The sequence below is a fragment of the Phyllobates terribilis genome, unplaced genomic scaffold (assembly GCF_046119375.1).
Source record: "Phyllobates terribilis strain yellow unplaced genomic scaffold, ASM4611937v1 Scaffold_11__3_contigs__length_659146591, whole genome shotgun sequence".
Taxonomy (NCBI): Eukaryota; Metazoa; Chordata; class Amphibia; order Anura; family Dendrobatidae; genus Phyllobates; species Phyllobates terribilis.
Genome location: NW_027362771.1, coordinates 615,172,505 through 615,193,894, shown reverse-complemented (window position 1 = coordinate 615,193,894; position 21,390 = coordinate 615,172,505). Strand labels below are relative to the sequence as shown.

Sequence of the window (21,390 nt, the reverse complement as noted above, 5' to 3'; positions counted from 1 at the left end):
GAGGAGAATTTTTCCGGTGATTTGGAGAGAGTTTGGACGGATGTGCGTGGTAATCTTCAGGAGGCCAACAGAAAATCTAAGGACTACTTTGATAGGAAACGACAGGAGGTTTTGTTCGCTGTTGGTGACATGGTTTGGTTGTCCTCTAGGAATCTGCGGTTGAGGATTCCTTCTAAGAAATTGGGTCCCAAGTTTGTAGGGCCCTTTAAGGTGCTTCAGGTTGTCAACCAATCTGCTGTTAGGTTGGAGGTTCCTACCTCCTGGAGAATTAATCCGGTATTTCATGTCTCTCTGTTAAAAAAAGCTGTTGTGTCGGATGGTGACGCCTCTGCCTCTGTTCCTCCGGTGGTGGAGGACGGGGAATATGAAATTTCTCGCATCCTTAACTCTAGACGGTATAGAGGTAGTTTGCAGTATCTTGTGGCCTGGAAAGGTTTCGGACCCGAGGATAACTCTTGGGTGAGGTCGGATGATGTTTCCGCGTCCAGACTTATCAGAGCGTTTCACAGGAGATTTCCTGATAAGCCTGGTCCTAGGGGATCCGGAGGATCCTCTTAGAAGGGGGGGTACTGTTAGAACCTTGCTCTTAGGTTTTTTCCTTTGCTGGTCACATGACCTTGTTGGCCTATTTAATCCTGCTCCGCCCTTCTGGCTTTGCTGGACTTCATTGTATATCTACTTTCTAGCTAGCCTGTGCTCTGTATCTATCTCTGTTAGTTTGCTTGGTCTACGGACCTCTATGTTCTTTATATTTTGTTTGTTCGTCTGTCTGCTACTATTTCTGTTAGGAGGTGTCCATTTTCCTCCCAGTCCTTAGTACTTGTAGGGATTCCTTCCCCACATCTATAGGTCTCCGTACAGACTAGCTTAGGACTTTAGCAGGTCTGATCGCAGGATCAGGTCCCCTGTTACATCGTAGGGATTCAGCTGAGTTCTATTGTAGGGACAGATCTCCTCTCTTTCCTTAGCTCTGGTAGCAGAACATAACACTGTCCCCTTTCCAGACCCCTCTGTCTCCTCCAGATTCCTGTCTCCTCCAGACCCCTCTGTCCCCCTCCAAATCCCTGTCCCCCTCCAGACCCCTCTGTCCCCCCTCCAGACCCCTCTGTCCCCCCTTTCACATCCATCTGTCCCCCCTCCCAGACCCGTGTGTCCTCCCTTCCAGACCTATCTGTCCCCCGTCCAAATCCCTCTGTCCTCCCTTCCAGACCCGTCTGTCCCCCCTTCCAGACCCGTCTGTCCCCCCTTCCATACCCCTCTGTCCTCCCTTCCAGACCCGTCTGTCCTCCCTTCCAGACCCATCTGTCCCCCCTCCAGATCCCTCTGTCCCCCCTCCAGACCCCTCTATCTCCCCTCCAGACCCCTCTGTCCCACCCCCAAGCCACCCTCTCCCCCTCCAGACCCCTCGGTCCCTCCCACAGACCCCTCTATCCCCCCCAGATTCCTCTGTCCCCTCTCCAGACTCTTCTGTCCCCCCTCCAGACCCCTCTGTTCCCTCCAGACCCCTCTGTCCCCCCTCCAGACCCCTCTGTCCCCCCTCCAGACCCCTCTGTCCCCCTCCAGACCCCTCTCCAGACCCTTCTGTCCCCCTTCAGACCCCTCAGTCCCTCCCCCAGACACCTCTATCCCCTCCAGATTCCTCTGTCCTTCCTCCAGACCCCTCTGTTCACTCCATTCCATTCTGTCCCCTCTCCAGACCCCGCTGTCCCCTTTCCAGACCCTTCTGTCCCCTCTCCAGACCCTTCTGTCCCCTCTCCAGACCAATCTGTCCCCTCTCCAGACCCCTCTGTCCCCCCTCCCGACCCCTCTGTCCCCCCTCCAGACTCCTCTGTCCCCTCTGTCCCCCCTCCAGACCCCTCTGTCCTCGTCTAGACCCCTCTGTCCCCCCTCCAGACCCTTCTGCCCCCCTCCAGACCCTTCTGTCCCCCCTCTAGACCCTTCTGTCCCCTCTCCAGACCCTTCTATCCCCCTTCCAGACCCCTCTGTCCCCCCTCCCGACCCCTCTGTCCTTCCTCCCAACCCCTCTGTCCCCTCTCCAGACCGCTCTGTCCCCTCTTCCGACCCCTCTGTCCCCTCTCCAGACCCCTGTTCCCTCTTCCGACCCCTCTGTCCCCCCTCCAGACCCCTGTATCCTCCTCCAGACCTCTCTGTCCCCCCCTCCAGACCACTCTGTCCTTCCTCCAGACCCCTCTGTCCTTCCTCCAGACCCCTCTGTCCCCCCTCCAGACCCCTCTGTCCCCCCTCCAGACCCCTCTGTCCCCCCTCCAGACTCCTCTGTCCCCCTCCAGACCCCTCTATCCCCTCCAGATTCCTCTGTCCCCCCTCCAGACCCCTCTGTCCCTCCTCCAGACTCCTCTGTCCCCCCTCCAGACCCCTCTGTCCCCCCTCCAGACCCCTCTGTCCCCCCTCCAGACTCCTGTCCCTCCTCCAAACACCTCTGTCCCTCCTCCAGACCCCTCTGTCCCCCCTCCAGACTCCTCTGTCCCATCTCCAGACCCCTCTGTCCCCCCTGCAGACCCCTCTGTCCCCCCTGCAGACCCCTCTGTCCCCCCTGCAGACCCCTCTGTCCAACCTGCAGACCCCTCTGTCCCCTCTATCCCCTCCAGACCCCTCTATCCCCTCCAGACCCCTCTATCCCCTCCAGACCCCTCTGTCCCCCTCCAGACTCCTCTGTCCCCCTCCAGACTCCTCTGTCCCCCCTCAAGACCCCTCTCTCCCCTCCATACCCCTCTGTCCCCCCTCCAGACTCCTCTGTACCCCCTCCAGATTCTTCTGTCCCCCCTCCAGACCCCTCTGTCCCCCCTCCAGACTCCTCTGTCCCTCCTCCAGACCCCTCTGTCCCCCCTCCAGACCCCTCTGTCCCCTCCAGACCCCTCTATCCCCTCCAGACCCCTCTGTCCCGCCTCCAGACCCCTCTGTCCCCCCTCCAGACCTCTCTGTCCCCCCTCCAGACCTCTCTGTCCCCTCCAGACCCCTCTGTCCCTCCTCCAGACACCTCTGTCCCCCCTCCAGACTCCTCTGTCCCCCTTCAGACCCCTCTATCTCCCTCCTGACCCCTCTGTCCCTCCTCCAGACCCCTCTGTCCCCCCTCCAGACTCCTCTGTCCCTCCTCCAGACCCCTCTGTCCCCCCTCCAGACCCCTCTGTCCCCCTCCAGACTCCTCTGTCCCTCCTCCAGACCCCTCTGTCCCCCCTCCAGACCCCTCTGTCCCCCCTCCAGACCCCTCTGTCCCCCCTCCAGACCCCTCTGTCCCCCTCCAGACCCCTCGGTCCCCTCCAGACCCCTCTGCCCTGCCTCCAGACCCCTCTGCCCTGCCTCCAGACCCCTCTGTCCCCCCTCCAGACCTCTCTGTCCCCCCTCCAGACCTCTCTGTCCCCCCTCCAGACCCCTCTGTCCCCTCCAGACCCCTCTATCCCCTCCAGACCCCTCTGTCCCTCCTACAGACCCCTCTGTCCCCCCTCCAGACCTCTCTGTCCCCCCTCCAGACCCCTCTGTCCCCTCCAGACCCCTCTATCCCCTCCAGACCCCTCTGTCCCCCTCCAGACTCCTCTGTCCCCCTCCAGACTCCTCTGTCCCCCCTCAAGACCCCTCTCTCCCCTCCATACCCCTCTGTCCCCCCTCCAGACTCCTCTGTCCCCCCTCCAGATTCTTCTGTCCCCCCTCCAGACCCCTCTGTCCCCCCTCCAGACTCCTCTGTCCCCCCTCCAGACTCCTCTATCCCCTCCAGACCCCTCTATCCCCTCCAGACCCCTCTGTCCCCCTCCAGACCCCTCTGTCCCCCTCCAGACTCCTCTGTCCCCCTCCAGACTCCTCTGTCCCCCTCCAGACTCCTCTGTCCCTCCTCCAGACCCCTCTGTCCCCCCTCCTGACCCCTCTGTCCCTCCTCCAGACCCCTCTGTCCCCCCTCCAGACCCCTCTGTCCCCTCCAGACCCCTCTATCCCCTCCAGACCCCTCTGTCCCGCCTCCAGACCCCTCTGTCCCCCCTCCAGACCTCTCTGTCCCCCCTCCAGACCTCTCTGTCCCCTCCAGACCCCTCTGTCCCTCCTCCAGACACCTCTGTCCCCCCTCCAGACTCCTCTGTCCCCCCTCAAGACCCCTCTCTCCCCTCCATACCCCTCTGTCCCCCCTCCAGACTCCTCTGTCCCCCCTCCAGATTCTTCTGTCCCCCCTCCAGACCCCTCTGTCCCCCCTCCAGACTCCTCTGTCCCCCCTCCAGACTCCTCTATCCCCTCCAGACCCCTCTATCCCCTCCAGACCCCTCTGTCCCCCTCCAGACCCCTCTGTCCCCCTCCAGACTCCTCTGTCCCCCTCCAGACTCCTCTGTCCCCCTCCAGACTCCTCTGTCCCTCCTCCAGACCCCTCTGTCCCCCCTCCTGACCCCTCTGTCCCTCCTCCAGACCCCTCTGTCCCCCCTCCAGACCCCTCTGTCCCCTCCAGACCCCTCTATCCCCTCCAGACCCCTCTGTCCCGCCTCCAGACCCCTCTGTCCCCCCTCCAGACCTCTCTGTCCCCCCTCCAGACCTCTCTGTCCCCTCCAGACCCCTCTGTCCCTCCTCCAGACACCTCTGTCCCCCCTCCAGACTCCTCTGTCCCCCTTCAGACCCCTCTATCTCCCTCCTGACCCCTCTGTCCCTCCTCCAGACCCCTCTGTCCCCCCTCCAGACTCCTCTGTCCCTCCTCCAGACCCCTCTGTCCCCCCTCCAGACCCCTCTGTCCCCCTCCAGACTCCTCTGTCCCTCCTCCAGACCCCTCTGTCCCCCCTCCAGACCCCTCTGTCCCCCCTCCAGACCCCTCTGTCCCCCCTCCAGACCCCTCTGTCCCCCTCCAGACCCCTCGGTCCCCTCCAGACCCCTCGGTCCCCTCCAGACCCCTCTGCCCTGCCTCCAGACCCCTCTGTCCCCCCTCCAGACCTCTCTGTCCCCCCTCCAGACCCCTCTGTCCCCTCCAGACCCCTCTATCCCCTCCAGACCCCTCTGTCCCTCCTACAGACCCCTCTGTCCCCCCTCCAGACCTCTCTGTCCCCCCTCCAGACCCCTCTGTCCCCTCCAGACCCCTCTATCCCCTCCAGACCCCTCTGTCCCCCTCCAGACTCCTCTGTCCCCCTCCAGACTCCTCTGTCCCCCCTCAAGACCCCTCTCTCCCCTCCATACCCCTCTCTCCCCTCCAGACTCCTCTGTCCCCCCTCCAGATTCTTCTGTCCCCCCTCCAGACCCCTCTGTCCCCCCTCCAGACTCCTCTGTCCCCCCTCCAGACTCCTCTATCCCCTCCAGACCCCTCTATCCCCTCCAGACCCCTCTGTCCCCCTCCAGACTCCTCTGTCCCCCTCCAGACTCCTCTGTCCCCCTCCAGACTCCTCTGTCCCTCCTCCAGACCCCTCTGTCCCCCCTCCTGACCCCTCTGTCCCCCCTCCTGACCCCTCTGTCCCCCCTCCAGACTCCTCTGTCCCCCCTCCAGACTCCTCTGTCCCCCCTCCAGACTCCTCTGTCCCCCCTCCAGACCCCTCTGTCCCTCCTCCAGACCCCTCTGTCCCTCCTGCAGACCCCTCTGTCCCTCCTCCAGACCCCTCTATCCCCTCCAGACCCCTCTGGCCCCCCTCCAGACCTCTCTGTCCCCCCTCCAGACCTCTCTGTCCCCCTTCCAGACCCCTCTGTCCCCTCCAGACCCCTGTGTCCCTCCTACAGACCCCTCTGTCCCCCCTCCAGACCCCTCTGTCCCTCCTACAGACCCCTCTGTCCCCCCTCCAGATCCCTCTGCCCCTCCTCCAGACCCCTCTGTCCCCCTCCAGACTCCTCTGTCCCCCTCCAGACTCCTCTGTCCTCCCTCCAGACCCCTCTGTCCCCCCTCCAGACCCCTCTGTCCCCTCCAGACCCCTCTGTCCCCCTCCAGACTCCTCTGTCCCTCCTCCAGACCCCTCTGTCTCCACTCCAGACACCTCTGTCCCCCCTCCAGACACCTCTGTCCCCCCTCCAGACTCCTCTGTCCCCCCTCCAGACCCCTCTGTCCTTCCTCCAGACCCCTCTGTCCTTCCTCCAGACCCCTCTGTCCCCCTCCAGACCCCTCTGTACCCCTCCAGACCCCTCTGTCCCCCCTCCAGACCCCTCTGTCCTTCCTCCAGACCCTTCTATCTCCCTCCAGACCCCTCTATCCCCCTCCAGACTCCTCTGTCCCCCCTCCAGACCCCTCTGTCCCCCCTCCAGACCCCTCTGCCCCCCCTCCAGACCCCTCTGTCCCCCCTCCAGACCCCTCTGTCCCCCCTCCAGACCCCTCTGTCCCCCCTCCAGACCCCTCTGTCCCCCCTCCAGACCCCTCTGTCCTACCTCCAGACCCCTCTGTCCTCCCTCCAGACCCCTCTGTCCTCCCTCCAGACCCCTCTGTCCTTCCTCCAGACCCCTCTGTCCCCCTCCAGACCCCTCTGTCCTCCCTCCAGACCCCTCTGTCCTCCCTCCAGACCCCTCTGTCCCCCTCCAGACCCCTCTGTCCCCCTCCAGACCCCTCTGTCCCTCCTCCAGACCCCTCTGTCCCTCCTCCAGACCCCTGTCTCCCCTCTCAACCCCTCTGTCCCCCACAGCTCAGCAGTCCGTATCAAACAGAATGGAGTTAGGTACGCAGACCCTATTGATTATTGCAGTGACTGGCTTAGAATCACGCAATATTTGTCTCCACTATAAATAAAGGTAGAATTTCTGTGTATTTGCTTATTTTTATAATTGGGCACATTCCCTTATCCAATATGGCCGCTTCTGCTTCTTACCCCGCCCTTTCTGTAGGTTCCGCCCCTTCACTGGATTATTTTTAGGTGACTTGATAACTCCGCCCCCTAAATCCGCATCAAGCTCCTCCTTCCGCTGAAGCCCCGCCCATCTCAGGTGCCGTGTATGTTGCCGCTGCGGTTACTCGTCATGTGACATTTCTTCCTGTGACTCCGCCTCTCCGCGCCTTTCTCCACCAATGAGAGGAGTCGTGGGCGGTGCCTGGAGCGCCATCCTCCAGGTGCGGCCTCAGAGAGCGAGAACGGAGGACGGGAGCCGGAAGTACCGGAGCTAGAGGGACGGGGGTGGCGGAGAAGACGGGCAGGGGCCGCAGCAGCGGCTACAGGGGCCCCGGCAACACCACAGGCTGGTACAAGGACTGATCCTCCCCGCCGACCATAGCAACTGCCTGAGTGGCTGTCACTAGGGCTGGAGACCCCCAACAGTCTATAGAGACCCCCGGAGCGGCTGTCACCAGGGCTGGAGACCCCCAACAGTCTATAGAGACCCCCGGAGCGGCTGTCACCAGGGCTGGAGACCCCCAACAGTCTATAGAGACCCCCGGAGCGGCTGTCACCAGGGCTGGAGACCCCCAACAGTCTATAGAGACCCCCGGAGCGGCTGTCACCAGAGACCCCTGAAGAGGCTGTCACCTGGTCAGGAGACCCCTAACAGTCTATAGAGACCCCCTGAAGAGGCTGTCACCAGGTCTGCAGACCCCCAGCTGTCTATAGAGACCCCCGGAGTGGCTGTCACTAGGCCCGGATACCCCCAACTGAATATAGAGACCCCTGGAGAGGCTGTCACTAGGCCTGCAGACCCCCAACTGAATATAGAGACCCCCGGAGAGGCTGTCAGTAGGCCTGGAGACCCCCCAACTGAATATAGAGATCCCTGGACAGGCTGTCACCAGGGCTGGAGACCCCAAACTGTCCACAGAGTCTCCCCAAGCTGCTGTCACCAGGTCTGGATACCCCCAACTGTCTATAGAAACCCCTGGAGCTGCTGTCATCAGGTCTGGAGACCCCCAACTGTCCACAGAGTCCCCCGGAGCTGCTGTCACCGGGTCTGGAGACCCCCAACTGTCCGCAGAGACCCCTGGAGCGGCTGTCACCAGGGTTGTGGACCCCCTACTGTCTATAGAGACCCCCTGGAGTTGCTGTCACAAGAGTTGGAGCTTTTCATTTGTCTAGAGGCAGTGCAGACCCCCGATTGTCTGTACTGTAAGGACCACCTGTAACAGTTGTGAGTGACAGGAAGTAATGACCCCCTGGAGCGGCGGCCGCAGGCACTGGTGACCTTTTCACCCCTGGAGCGGCGGTTACAGGCACTGGTGACCCTTCCCCCTCTGGAGCGGCGGCCGCAGGCATCGGAGACCCTTTCCCCCCTGGAGCGGCGGTCACAGGCACCGGTGACCCCCCCCCCTTCTGGAGCGGCGGCTGCAGGCTCCCCCCTTTCCCCTCTGGAGCGGCGGCTGCAGGCACCGGTGACTTTTCCTCTGTGGTTGTGGAATCATCTCGGACTTTGCGGAACCATCTGAGAAGACCTCCTAGGATTTTGGGGTCCCCTCCTCACGAGCTCTCTGCCGTGTGTTGCTGCTGACGGGGGGCTCTACCTCGTCTACTGAGGGAGTTGTGACGGTGCGGGGGTGTCGTAGCCCTCACATTGTGCCGTTGTTTGCAGTGTGGGTGTCATGTGACTCACTGCAGCTTGTGATTGTGATCTGCCGGACCCCCGTTACCTGTCGTGTGGTCAGTAATGTGAGCAGCGCCCCCTGGTGTTGAGCTGTGCCATCGAGGACAGTCCATGTGACCAAACCCACGGCGCATTCAAAGCAAAACCATGGCGACCGACCCCCCAGCTCGGAGCCTGGATGACATCGATCTCTCTGCATTGAGGGTGAGATCAGGGGAATATTGGGGAGAGGGTTGTATTTAATGATGTCCCATGTGTGGCCCCAGAGCTGACACTCTATAATGGGGGAGACCGGGGCTAGAACTAACACTGTATGTGGGCTGGGACTAAAGCTGACACTGTGTACGGAGGTTTGGTTGGGTAGAGACTGTGGCTAGTGTCTGACACTGTATGAGGGGACTGGGACTGACCATGTATAGCAAGGGAAAGAAACCGGGACTAGGGCCCGACACTGTATGTTGGGGTGGGAAGAGACCAAAACTAGGGCCCAACACTGTGACTAGGGTTGTGCCCGACACCACCTACTGAGTTGGGGAGAAGATTGGGACGAGGGGCTCGCTCCGTGTCCGGAGAATACTGGGACTAGGGGCCCGCGCTGTGTCTGGAGGTGGGGAGAAGACTGGGATTAGGGGCCCGCGGTGTGTCTGGAGGTGGGGAGAAGACTGGGACTAGGGGCCCGTGCTGTCTGCAGGTGAGGAGAAGACTGGGACTAGGGGCCTGCGCTGTGTCTGGAGGTGGGGAGAAGACTGGGATTAGGGGCCCGCGCTGTGTCTGGAGGTGGGGAGAAGACTGGGATTAGGGGCCCGCGCTGTGTCTGGAGGTGGGGAGAAGACTGGGACTAGGGGCCCGTGCTGTCTGCAGGTGAGGAGAAGACCGGGACTAGGGGCCTGCGCTGTGTCTGGAGGTGGGGAGAAGACCGGGACTAGGGGCCTGCGCTGTGCCTGGAGGTGGGGAGAAGACTGGGACTAGGGGCCTGCGCTGTGTCTGGAGGTGGGGAGAAGACCGGGACTAGGGGCCCGTGCTGTGTCTGCAGGTGAGGAGAAGACTGAGACTAGGGGCCTGCGCTGTGTCTGGAGGTGGGGAGAAGACTGCGACTAGGGGCCCGCGTTGTGTCTGGAGGTGGGGAGAAGACTGGGACTAGGGGCCCGCGGTGTGTCTGGAGGTGAGGAGAAGACTGGGATTAGGGGCCTGCGCTGTGTCTGGAGGTGAGGAGAAGACTGGGATTAGGGGCCTGCGCTGTGTCTGGAGGTGAGGAGAAGACTGGGATTAGGGGCCTGCGCTGTGTCTGGAGGTGGGGAGAAGACTGCGACTAGGGGCCCGCGTTGTGTCTGGAGGTGGGGAGAAGACTGGGACTAGGGGCCCGCGGTGTGTCTGGAGGTGAGGAGAAGACTGGGATTAGGGGCCTGCGCTGTGTCTGGAGGTGAGGAGAAGACTGGGATTAGGGGCCTGCGCTGTGTCTGGAGGTGAGGAGAAGACTGGGATTAGGGGCCTGCGCTGTGTCTGGAGGTGGGGAGAAGACTGGGATTAGGGGCCTGCGCTGTGTCTTTAGGTGGGGAGAAGACTGGGATTAGGGGCCTGCGCTGTGTCTGCAGGTGAGGAGAAGACTGGGACTAGGGGCCCGCGCTGTGTCTGCAGGTGAGGAGAAGACTGGGACTAGGGGCCCGCGCTGTGTCTGGAGGTGGGGAGAAGACTGGGACTAGGGGCCTGCGATGTGTCTGGAGGTGAGGAGGAGACTGGGACTAGGGGCCTGCGCGGTGTCTGGAGGTGGGGAGAAGACCGGGACTAGGGGCCTGCGCTGTGTCTGGAGGTGGGGAGAAGACCGGGACTAGGGGCCTGCGCTGTGTCTGGAGGTGGGGAGAAGACTGGGACTAGGGGCCCGCGGTGTGTCTGGAGGTGAGGAGAAGACTGGGATTAGGGGCCTGCGCTGTGTCTGGAGGTGAGGAGAAGACTGGGATTAGGGGCCTGCGCTGTGTCTGGAGGTGAGGAGGAGACTGGGATTAGGGGCCTGCGCTGTGTCTGGAGGTGAGGAGAAGACTGGGACTAGGGGCCCGCGCTGTGTCTGGAGGTGGGGAGAAGACCGGGACTAGGGGCCTGCGGTGTGTCTGGAGGTGAGGAGGAGACTGGGACTAGGGGCCTGCGATGTGTCTGGAGGTGGGGAGAAGACTGGGACTAGGGGCCCGCGCTGTATCTGGAGGTGAGGAGGAGACCGGGACTAGGGGCCCGCGCTGTGTCTGGAGGTGGGGAGAAGACCGGGACTAGGGGCCCGCGCTGTGTCTGGAGGTGGGGAGAAGACTGGGACTAGGGGCCTGCGCTGTGTCTGGAGGTGGGGAGAAGACCGGGACTAGGGGCCTGCGGTGTGTCTGGAGGTGAGGAGGAGACTGGGACTAGGGGCCTGCGATGTGTCTGGAGGTGAGGAGGAGACTGGGACTAGGGGCCTGCGATGTGTCTGGAGGTGAGGAGGAGACTGGGACTAGGGGCTCGCGCTGTATTCTGGGCCCATAGACAATAATGGGTTTGTCCTGTACCATGAGAGTCAGGGATGAGAGCTGCCCCTGGACCTGCTGGTGAGGAGGCGTTGACCCGGGGTTGCGGGGGCGTTGACCCGGGGTTGCGGGGGCGGTGACCCGGGCTTGCGGGGGCAGTAGGCAGAGGCCTCAGTGTCACCTGACTAGCGGTCACAGTGTGATGGCAGCATTCTGCTGCACTTGGCGTTACTCTCTCCGTTCAGTAGATCTGTTTGCTGTCCGTGAATGAGGATCTTACTGACCAGTCCGGATGTGAAGCTGCTCCCCGCGGGGGGCCGGTGACAGTGGTGCCTGCTGCTCCCCGCGGGGGGCCGGTGACAGTGGTGCCTGGTCTACAGTTCCCACTGATGGCTCCTTACAATGAATCAGCTTAGCACAAAGACCTGTGAATCTGAGGATGGATACTACTGTAATAAACCATCAGCTGTGAGAATATAAATATATAATATATATATTTTAGTGGGTTTGGAAGGCATTCAGACCCCTTTACATTTTTCACTCTTTGTTTCTTTGCAGCCATTTGTTAAATTCTGAAAAGTTCCTTTTTTTCTCATTAAAGTCCACTCTGCACCCCATCTTGACTGGAAAAAACAGAAATGTAGAAACTTTTGCAAATTTATTAAAAAAGACAAACTGAAATATCACATGGTCATAAGTATTCAGACCCTTTGCTCAGACACTCATATTTAAGTCACACGCTGTCCATTTCCTTGTGATCCTCCTTGAGATGGTTCTACTCCTTCATTGGAGTCCAGCTGTGTTTAATTAAACTGATAGGACTTGATTTGGAAAGGCGCACACCTGTCTATATAAGACCTCACCGCTCACAGTGCATGTCAGACCAAATGAGAATCATGAGCTCAAAGGAACTGCCCAAGGAGCTCAGAGACAGAATTGTGGCAAAGGTTACAAAAGAATTTCTGCATTACTCAAGGTTCCTAAGAGCACAGTGGCCTCCATAATCCTTAAATGGAAGAAGTTTGGGACCACCAGAAGTCTTCCTAGACCTGGCGGTCCAGCCAAACTGAGCAATCATGGGAGAAGAGCCTTGGTGAGAGAGGTAAAGAAGAACCCCAAGATCACTGTGGCTGAGCTCCAGAGATGCAGTAGGGAGATGGGAGAAAGTTCCACAAAGTCAACTATCACTGCAGCCCTCCACCAGTCGGGCCTTTATGGCAGAGTGGCCTGACGGAAGCCTCTCCTCAGTGCAAGACATATGAAAGCCCACATAGAGCTCGCTCAAAAACACATGGAGGACTCCCAGACTATGAGAAATAAGATTCTCTGGTCTGATGAGGCGAAGATAGGACTTTTTGGTGATAATTCTAAGCGGTATGTGTGGAGAAAACCAGGCACTGCTCATCCCCTGCCCAATACAATCCCAACAGTGAAACATGGTGGTGGCAGCATCATGCTATGGGGGTGTTTTTCAGCTGCAGGGACAGGACGACTGGTTGAAATTGAAGGAAACATGAATGCGGCCAAGTACAGAGAGATCCTGGATGAAAACCTCTTCCAGAGTGCTCTGGACCTCAGACTTGGCTGAAGTTTCACCCTCCAACAAGACAATGACCCTAAGCACACAGCTAAAATAACAAAGGAGTGGCTTCAGAACAACTCTGTGACCATTCTTGATTGGCCCAGCCAGACTGACCTAAACCCAATGGAGCATCTCTGGAGAGACCTGAAAATGGCTGTCCACCAACGTTCACCATCCAACCTGACGGAACTGGAGAGGATCTGCAAGGAAGAATGGCAGAGGACCCCCAAATCCAGGGGTAAAAAACTTGCATCATTCCCAAGACGAATCATGGCTGTACTAGCTCAAAAGGGGGCTTCTACTCAATACTGAGCAAGGGGTCTGAAGACTTATGACCATGGGATATTTTAGTTTTTCTTTTTTAATAAATTTGCTAAAATTTCTACAATTCAGTCAAGATGGGGTGCAGAGTGGACTTCAATGAGAAAAAAAGGAACTTTTAGAATTTACCAAATGGCTGCAATGAAACAAAGAGTGAAAAATGTAAAGGGGTCTGAATACTTTCCGTACCCACTGTGTGTGATGATATAATATAAAGTAGGGAGGGTGGGAGAGTAAAACGCCTGCACCTCCATAACTGATTAGCGTGGTTTTCCTCTGACCGGATTCTCCAGGCAGTGCGAATGCCCAAGATGGTAGAACATTACACAGTCTCGCCCTTCTGCTGGCCCGATGGGAATAAAGCAGCTGGGACTTTTGACTTCCAGGGCCAACTACCTCAGCCAGTGGCCCCCTGCTTCTGGTGGGCCCCCACAGAGAGGAGGTAGCAGCAAGCTTAGGAAGCTAGCAGTCCATCGAGGTACAAGACCAGGAGACCCGAGGGTCCCAACCTGGCCTCTCCGAGAGTTTCCATGGTGCTAGATAACCGGCGGGTCCCAGTCTTGCTTCTCCGAATGTCTCGATGGGTTCCAGGCGACCGGAGGGTCTCACCTGACAACCCTAAATAACATCCATGGGGCCAGGTGGCTTCATCGTCTCAACCTGATCTCCCCAAATGCATCCATGGGCTTCCTGATGGTCAATTGAGCAGATCCGTATCCTTCCAGCCAGAGCCGTGTACCCTTAGGCCGGGATCATGTAGAATCTAAATCTGTGTCTCTCTGGATCGAGCCATGCTACCAAGCTACTCTCCTGAAGAGTGTGTGTGATCTTTTATTCTCGCTTTCAGTTCTGACTGCTACAGAGGCATATGTCCCTTTAAATAGTTACAAGTCTCCTTTCAAGCACACATCCACAGGTCAAGGGTTAAGGATGATATTATTCCACAGGGCTCAGGTCTCATTGTTTGTGCATTTAATCAATTTACATAGTCGGTATAGCAGGGGGAACTCTGTAAATCAACATCTAGCTGGCTTTAGTACAATATGCTATTAGCATAGGAACAAGCATCATTTTCTCACCCGGAGTCACTGTTCTTGATCAGCCAAAGAAACACACATACATTCACAAGTCACACAATAGTGTATTTCTCTTGGCTTAACAAATCTAGACGTCTGTCTGATTAAGATTAGAAGCTGTTTCGTGACATTGAGCCATCCTGCAGGTGTGATCTGAGTGACATCACCTTTAAGGCCCCATGAGTCCTGGTCCGTCAGTGCTGTCCGGTGAGGAAGGCTTCTTGTGTCACAGCCCGATTGTATCTGGGGCGAGCGGAGTGGAGTTGCCTTTTAAGGAATAGTCCCTGCCTCTTTTACATACTGATGAGTGTAAGTGGGTGGTCTATCCCATTCAGACTTGCCTTCCCCCCCATTATTCATTACCATAAATTACTTTATTGCCCCCTCCCCTTTTATCTGGGGCTTTGTGGGTTTGTCTGCCTCCTGGAATATCCCTTTAAACATTCCATCACGGGGCATGCTGTGACGTGTAGTGCGAGGTTCACATCTGTGATTGGGTGCCATTCACACGAAGCGTCTCCTTAGTAGTCACGGCTCCACCTTTTTTCTTCATAGGCGGAGTTTAAAGTGTTCAGTTCATCATTTTACGAGACCTCTGCTCGCTGTCGGTGAATGCGATCCCCTCTCCTCGATCAGCTCTACAGCCGTTCGTTATAATGCAGAGTCCTGGGGAAATGCTTTACACCGCAGCTTTACTCTACAAGGCCGAGCTGTGGCCTAGCGGTATGGCCTTCTGGCGTCTGATGCAGTCTATGGTCTCATCAGACCTCCTGGCTTGCTTTTCCCCTATGCTTTACACTGCAGGTCTGCCCCCAGAGCAGTGTCTCAGCCAGGGTTGCTTTATGATGGGAGACAGGAACTCAAGCTATTATAGCCTCATCTTTGCGCTATGCTTTAGACTGCAGCTCTGCTCTATGATACCTCTCTATTATCACAGCTGTGATTGATGACTGGACCTTAGACTGATTGCCTCCTGGGCTGGTGCTCTTTTATTCCCATGCTTTATACTGCAGCCCTGCTCCATTACTGTACAGCTCTGATCAGCTGCATTGTCCTCTGTAATCTCCTCTCCTAAGAAACATGGACTGTTATCACTTTGTCTTTTTCCCATACTTTACACTGCTGCCCTGCTCTATTATCAGCACCGCTATGATAATTAACCCCTTCCTTGACTGCATTGTCTATTGGAATTTATGGGGTGGATTTAGACTGATTGCCTCCTGGGCTGGTGCTCGTTTATTCCCATGCTTTATACTGCAGCCCTGTTCCATTACTGTACAGCTCTGAGCCCCAGACATTCAGGCGATTGCGGTCTTTGCTTCATGCTTTATACTGCAGCCTTGCTCTCTTATCAGCACAGATATGATAATTGACCCCTTCTTGACTGCATTGGCATCTGATGAGACAAGAGTTCGGTTTACAACTACCCCATAGACTCTGGTCCTTGGTGTGGCTTTGCCCTGTGCTTTACACTGCAGCCCTGCTCTCTTAGCGCACAGCTATGATTATTAACTCCTTCTTGGCTGCGTTGCCTATTGGACTCTAGGGTAGTGATCAATCCTCCTGTTGCCTCATCAGGTTCTCGGGCTCCTGGTTTGCACTTGCACAGTTCTTTACACTGCAGCCCTGCTCCCTTAGCTCATGGCTACGATCCATCTCATCTGAAGTATTTGTGTCTGCGGTTGTCGGATTCCCCATGCTTTACACTGCAGCCCTGCTCCCTTAGCTCATGGCTACGATCCAGCTCATCTGAATTTTCGGTGTCTGCGGTTGTCGGATCCCCTGTGCTTTACACTGCAGCCCTGCTCCCTTAGCTCATGGCTACGATCCAGCTCATCTGAATTTTCGGTGTCTGCGGTTGTCGGATCCCCTGTGCTTTACGCTGCAGCCCTTCTCTCTTAGCTCATGGCTACGATCCAGCTCCTCTGAAGTATCTGTGTCTTCGGTTGTCGGATCCCCTGTGCTTTACACTGCAGCCCTGCTCCCTTAGCTCATGGCTACGATCCAGCTCATCTGAATTATCGGTGTCTTCGGTTGTCGGATCCCCTGTGCTTTACACTGCAGCCCTTCTCTCTTAGCTCATGGCTACGATCCAGCTCCTCTGAAGTATCGGTGTCTGTGGTTGTCGGATCCCCCATGCTTTACACTGCAGCCCTGCTCCCTTAGCTCATGGCTACGATCCAGCTCATCTGAAGTATGTGTCTATAGTTGTTGGATCCCCCATGCTTTACACTGCAGCTGATTTCCATTACAGCTGTCAGCAGCCCCCATGTGCCCAGGTCAGCGGTGCCGTCCCTGTTGGTCCTTGGGGGTGCGGGCCCAATGTCCTCACATAGATCGTTCTGCCTTTATGGATCCCAGCCCGAGCACGGCTGATACATTGTAACAGACTCCCTGATCATAGGGGATTGTGCAGACTGGATACAGCTGTGAGACGCTTTCCCCAGCAGCGAGCAGAGATCTTGTCCGTCTCTGCGTCCGTGTCGCTCGGAGCACCGCCGCTCCATCCCAAAAGCGGGGAAACAACACGACAATCGATGCTCTGTTACCACGGAGACCATAGAATGCGGTGACGCAGTGTTATCCGGTTGTCACGGTGACTGTGTCAGAAGCGATCGGGAAATCATTGATTCGGATGTGAGCTGGGGGGGGGGTGATATTATAACGTTATTACGCCCCCGTCATCTCGCCCGTTGAGCTGACAGTCGGATTTCCAGGTGGCTGTGGGTCTGTTTGTGGGGGCAGTAGCCGTACGTACGCTGCCGATGCCATCCGGGCGCACAGCCACCGGTCAGACGGGCACTCTTCTCACCTGTCCAGCTCACACAGCTGAGGGTTTGGTGCAGTGAGCAATATTGGCCTTGAGGTCAGAACAGGGGTTTGTTCTACTCTGGTACATTGTACCAACCCCTCAGCGGCGCGGGTAGGGCTGTGCTTAAGGTTTTTCCGGTCCTACTCTAGTTCACTGCCATGTTATAAGCGTCAGCCTTGTCTCTATTCACTGTCAGCAAGCGAAAAGGAAAATCACCATGTGAATATGCAAAGGTTAGGCTTCATGCTCAGACGGCTGTACTGGCCCTTTAAGGGAATGTGGGGGTCCCATACCGCTTGTTCTCGGGGTCACCTGGCTGAGGGCGTCCTATCCCCAGACCAGACATTGTTCCTGTGTGGACGGCTCACAGGGTTGTATCATGTGCGTCCCTCCAGTCCCCTCCAGAGCTGTACTCACCCCTCTGCCGGATGCAGTGATTGCAGCTCTGGAGCACAGATAAGGGGGTCCTGACTATTCCCTGGCATCTGGCTGAGTTGTGACTGGAGTATAATGTTCATAGTGACAGCAGGCAGAGGTCTTGGGAATGGTGATCATTGTATAATGTAATTTTCGGAGACCTTAGTTTGGGGGGGCCTGACCTCTGTGGCCCCCGTCTTGTCACTTGCACAGATATGCAGCTGCTCATCTTCCCATCGTTTCCTGTGTGCTGTAATAATGGGGGTCGCTCCGTGGCCTGAATCTAGCAATGCTCCCTTAAAGGGACAGTACACAGGCAGGCTGACGTCTCTCCTTGAGCCGCACAGGTGAAATATCCTTTTGTCACAGAGGATTGTCCGGATCAAATACAATTGTAACGACCCCTCAGCTGATGCTGGCAATGATGGCTTTTCAGCCTGTTGATGTATACAGGTAATGTTTCCTTTCACTGACAGCAGACAGAGCTCAGTCTGATCTAGGTGACGCTTCAGTGTAGAGTTGTCTGGTGCAGACCATCCAAACCCACTGACACATTGTAACAAACAGTCTTTACAAAGGTGTTCAGTAACTTTACAGAGATGTCAGTTGGACACAACTGTAGCAAAACTTCAGAAGTACTAATTCTACAGAGGAAAAAACAACTTCCTATTCGCTGACAGCAAGCAGAGGTCTGACGGAGCGGCCTCGCCGGCAGCTGCCATCAGCCTCCATGATGAGGGGTCCGCTGTGATTTGTGGTGTAACTGCAGCATCACCTCCAACATTTCTCCATCACAAAGTGGTACAGACCCCCTTCTGTAATAACTGAGAAATGGGCCCTGCTGGGGGAAGGGAGGGCCCCGCTGTGACTGCCGGGGGAAAGGGAGTGCCCCCGCTGTGACTGCCGGGGGAAAGGGAGTGCCCCCGCTGTGACTGCCGGGGGAAAGGGAGTGCCCCCGCTGTGACTGCCGGGGGAAAGGGAGTGCCCCCGCTGTGATGGCCGGGGGAAAGGGAGGACACTGCTGTGACTGCTCAGAAGGATGGGCTTCTACTGAAGAGGGGGACTGATGACAATGATTAAAGGGCATCTGTGAGTAGCACCGTCCTCCTGATCAGTCTACACGGCCGCAGGTCAGAGGAAGCTGAATAAGATGACACCTTCATATCTGCGATCTGATGTCTTATTCCAGAGAAATCCACATTTATCCTAATATGTAAATGAGCTGTTAAAATCTATGGGACGGACATAGATCTCCCTGAGACTCCGCCCCCAGGGCTTATAGGAAATGTTGGGGGCGTTACCTGTGTGAGACATGTAGTGACTGACAGTCTACTCTCCTGATCCACATGTCTCACACTGGTAACGCACCCTACATTTACAATAAGCTCTGGGGGCGGAGTCTCAGGGAGATCTATGTCCGGCCCATAGATCTTAACAGTTCATTTACATATATCTTCTTCATCTTCCTCTGACCTGCGGCCGTATAGACGGATCAGGACGCTGCTACGCACAGATGCCCTTTAAGCTTCCAGGAGTATTTATTTTTTGTAAGTTGACAGGTTACATTGTTTGGGGGCATCTACCATGAGAGCCGTGCTGTGAAGACCCCCGCCGGGCTCTGGCACCCCTCTGTTCTTTCACCCTGCAGTCCCGGTTTGGGGGCTGTGTAATGTTAGTACCCGGCAATCATTGCTGCGTCCCCCCTCAATACAGGCGGGATGGGGTTAATGACTCCAAAACTGCAGAGAGAGAAGCAGCGTGATGCAGTGCAGTCTGGGAAATGTGCCAGCAGCGACAGCGCGCGGCCGCCCGTCAGCACGCTGGACCAGCCGTATACTGGTGTATATAGTATATAACACACCTGTATCCTCCCCCTGACTGTATACAGTATATATTACACTGGAGGAGGAGGGGGTGTAGTATATAACACACCTGTATCCTGCCCCTGACTCTATACAGTATATATTACACTGGAGGAGGAGGGGGTGTAGTATATAACACACCTGTATCCTCCCCCTCACTGTATACAGTATATATTACACTGGAGGAGGAGGGGGTGTAGTATATAACACACCTGTATCCTCCCCCTGACTGTATACAGTATATATTACACTGCAGGAGGAGGGGGTGTAGTATATAACACACCTGTATCCTCCTCCTGACTGTATACAGTATATATTACACTGGAGGAGGAGGGGGTGTAGTATATAACACACCTGTATTCTCCTCCTGACTGTATACAGTATATATTACACTGGAGGAGGAGGGGGGTGTAGTATATAACACACCTGTATCCTCCCCCTGACTGTATACAGTATATATTACACTGGAAGAGGAGGGGGTGTAGTATATAACACACCTGTATCCTCCCCCTGACTGTATACAGTATATATTACACTGGAGGAGGAGGGGGTGTAGCATATAACACACCTGTATCCTCCCCCTGACTGTATACAGTATATATTACACTGGAGGAGGAGGGGGGGTGTAGTATATAACACACCTGTATCCTCCTCCTGACTGTATACAATATATATTACACTGCTGGAGGAGGAGGGGGGTGTAGTATATTACACACCTGTATCCTCCCCCTGACTGTATACAGTATATATTACACTGGAAGAGGAGGGGGTGTAGTATATAACACACCTGTATCCTCCTCCTGACTGTATACAGTATATATTACACTGGAGGAGGAGGGGGTGTAGTATATAACACACCTGTATCCTCCCCCTGACTGTATACAGTATATATTACACTGGAGGAGGAGGGGGTGTAGTATATAACACACCTGTATCCTCCCCCTGACTGTATACAGTATATATTACACTGGAGGAGGAGGGGGTGTAGTATATAACACACCTGTATCCTCCTCCTGACTGTATACAGTATATATTACACTGGAGGAGGAGGGGGGTGTAGTATATAACACACCTGTATCCTCCCCCTGACTGTATACAGTATATATTACACTGGAGGAGGAGGGGGTGTAGTATATAACACACCTGTATCCTCCCCCTGACTGTATACAGTATATATTACACTGGAGGAGGAGGGGGTGTAGTATATAACACACCTGTATCCTCCCCCTGACTGTATACAGTATATATTACACTGGAGGAGGAGGGGGTGTAGTATATAACACACCTGTATCCTCCCCCTGACTGTATACAGTATATATTACACTGGAGGAGGAGGGGGTGTAGTATATAACACACCTGTATCCTCCCCCTGACTGTATACAGTATATATTACACTGGAGGAGGAGGGGGTGTAGTATATAACACACCTGTATCCTCCCCCTGACTGTATACAGTATATATTACACTGGAGGAGGAGGGGGTGTAGTATATAACACACCTGTATCCTCCTCCTGACTGTATACAATATATATTACACTGGAGGAGGAGGGGGTGTAGTATATAACACACCTGTATCCTCCTCCTGACTGTATACAATATATATTACACTGGAGGAGGAGGGGGGTGTAGTATATAACACCTGTATCCTCCCCCTGACTGTATACAGTATATATTACACTGGAGGAGGAGGGGGGTGTACTATATAACACACCTGTATCCTCCCCCTGACTGTATACAGTATATATTACACTGGAGGAGGAGGGGGGTGTAGTATATAACACACCTGTATCCTCCCCCTGACTGTATACAGTATATATTACACTGGAGGAGGAGGGGGTGTAGTATATAACACACCTGTATCCTCCTCCTGACTGTATACAGTATATATTACACTGGAGGAGGAGGGGGTGTAGTATATAACACACCTGTATCCTCCCCCTGACTGTATACAGTATATATTACACTGGAGGAGGAGGGGGTGTAGTATATAACACACCTGTATCCTCCCCCTGACTGTATACAGTATATATTACACTGGAGGAGGAGGGGGTGTAGTATATAACACACCTGTATCCTCCCCCTGACTGTATACAGTATATATTACACCGGAGGAGGAGGGGGGTGTAGTATATAACACAACTGTATTCTCCTCCTGACTGTATACAGTATATATTACAATGGAGTAGCAGGGGGGTGTAGTATATAACACACCTGTATTCTCCTCCTGACTGTATACAGTATATATTACACCGGAGGAGGAGGGGGGTGTAGTATATAACACACCTGTATCCTCCCCCTGACTGTGTACAGTATATATTACACCGGAGGAGGAGGGGGGTGTAGTATATAACACAACTGTATCCTCCTCCTGACTGTATACAGCCTATATTAC

The 21,390-nt window shown here is 55.8% G+C and overlaps 1 protein-coding gene across 6 annotated transcripts in view; it reads left to right on the top strand.

Moving 5' to 3' along the window:
* The first annotated feature begins 6,929 nt into the window (after nt 1-6,929).
* MINK1 (misshapen like kinase 1) overlaps nt 6,930-21,390 on the top strand; it is a 106,925-nt gene continuing 92,464 nt past the window's right edge. For 3 of the 6 annotated variants that reach the window (XM_073654499.1, XM_073654497.1, XM_073654496.1), the window contains exon 1: nt 6,931-8,649. In XM_073654499.1, coding sequence (XP_073510600.1) covers nt 8,593-8,649 — 57 coding nt within the window. In that variant the 5' untranslated portion in view covers nt 6,931-8,592. Of the gene's footprint in view, nt 8,650-21,390 lie in introns of all 6 variants that reach the window. The other 3 variants (XM_073654498.1, XM_073654500.1, XM_073654495.1) reach the window with 2 other exon arrangements.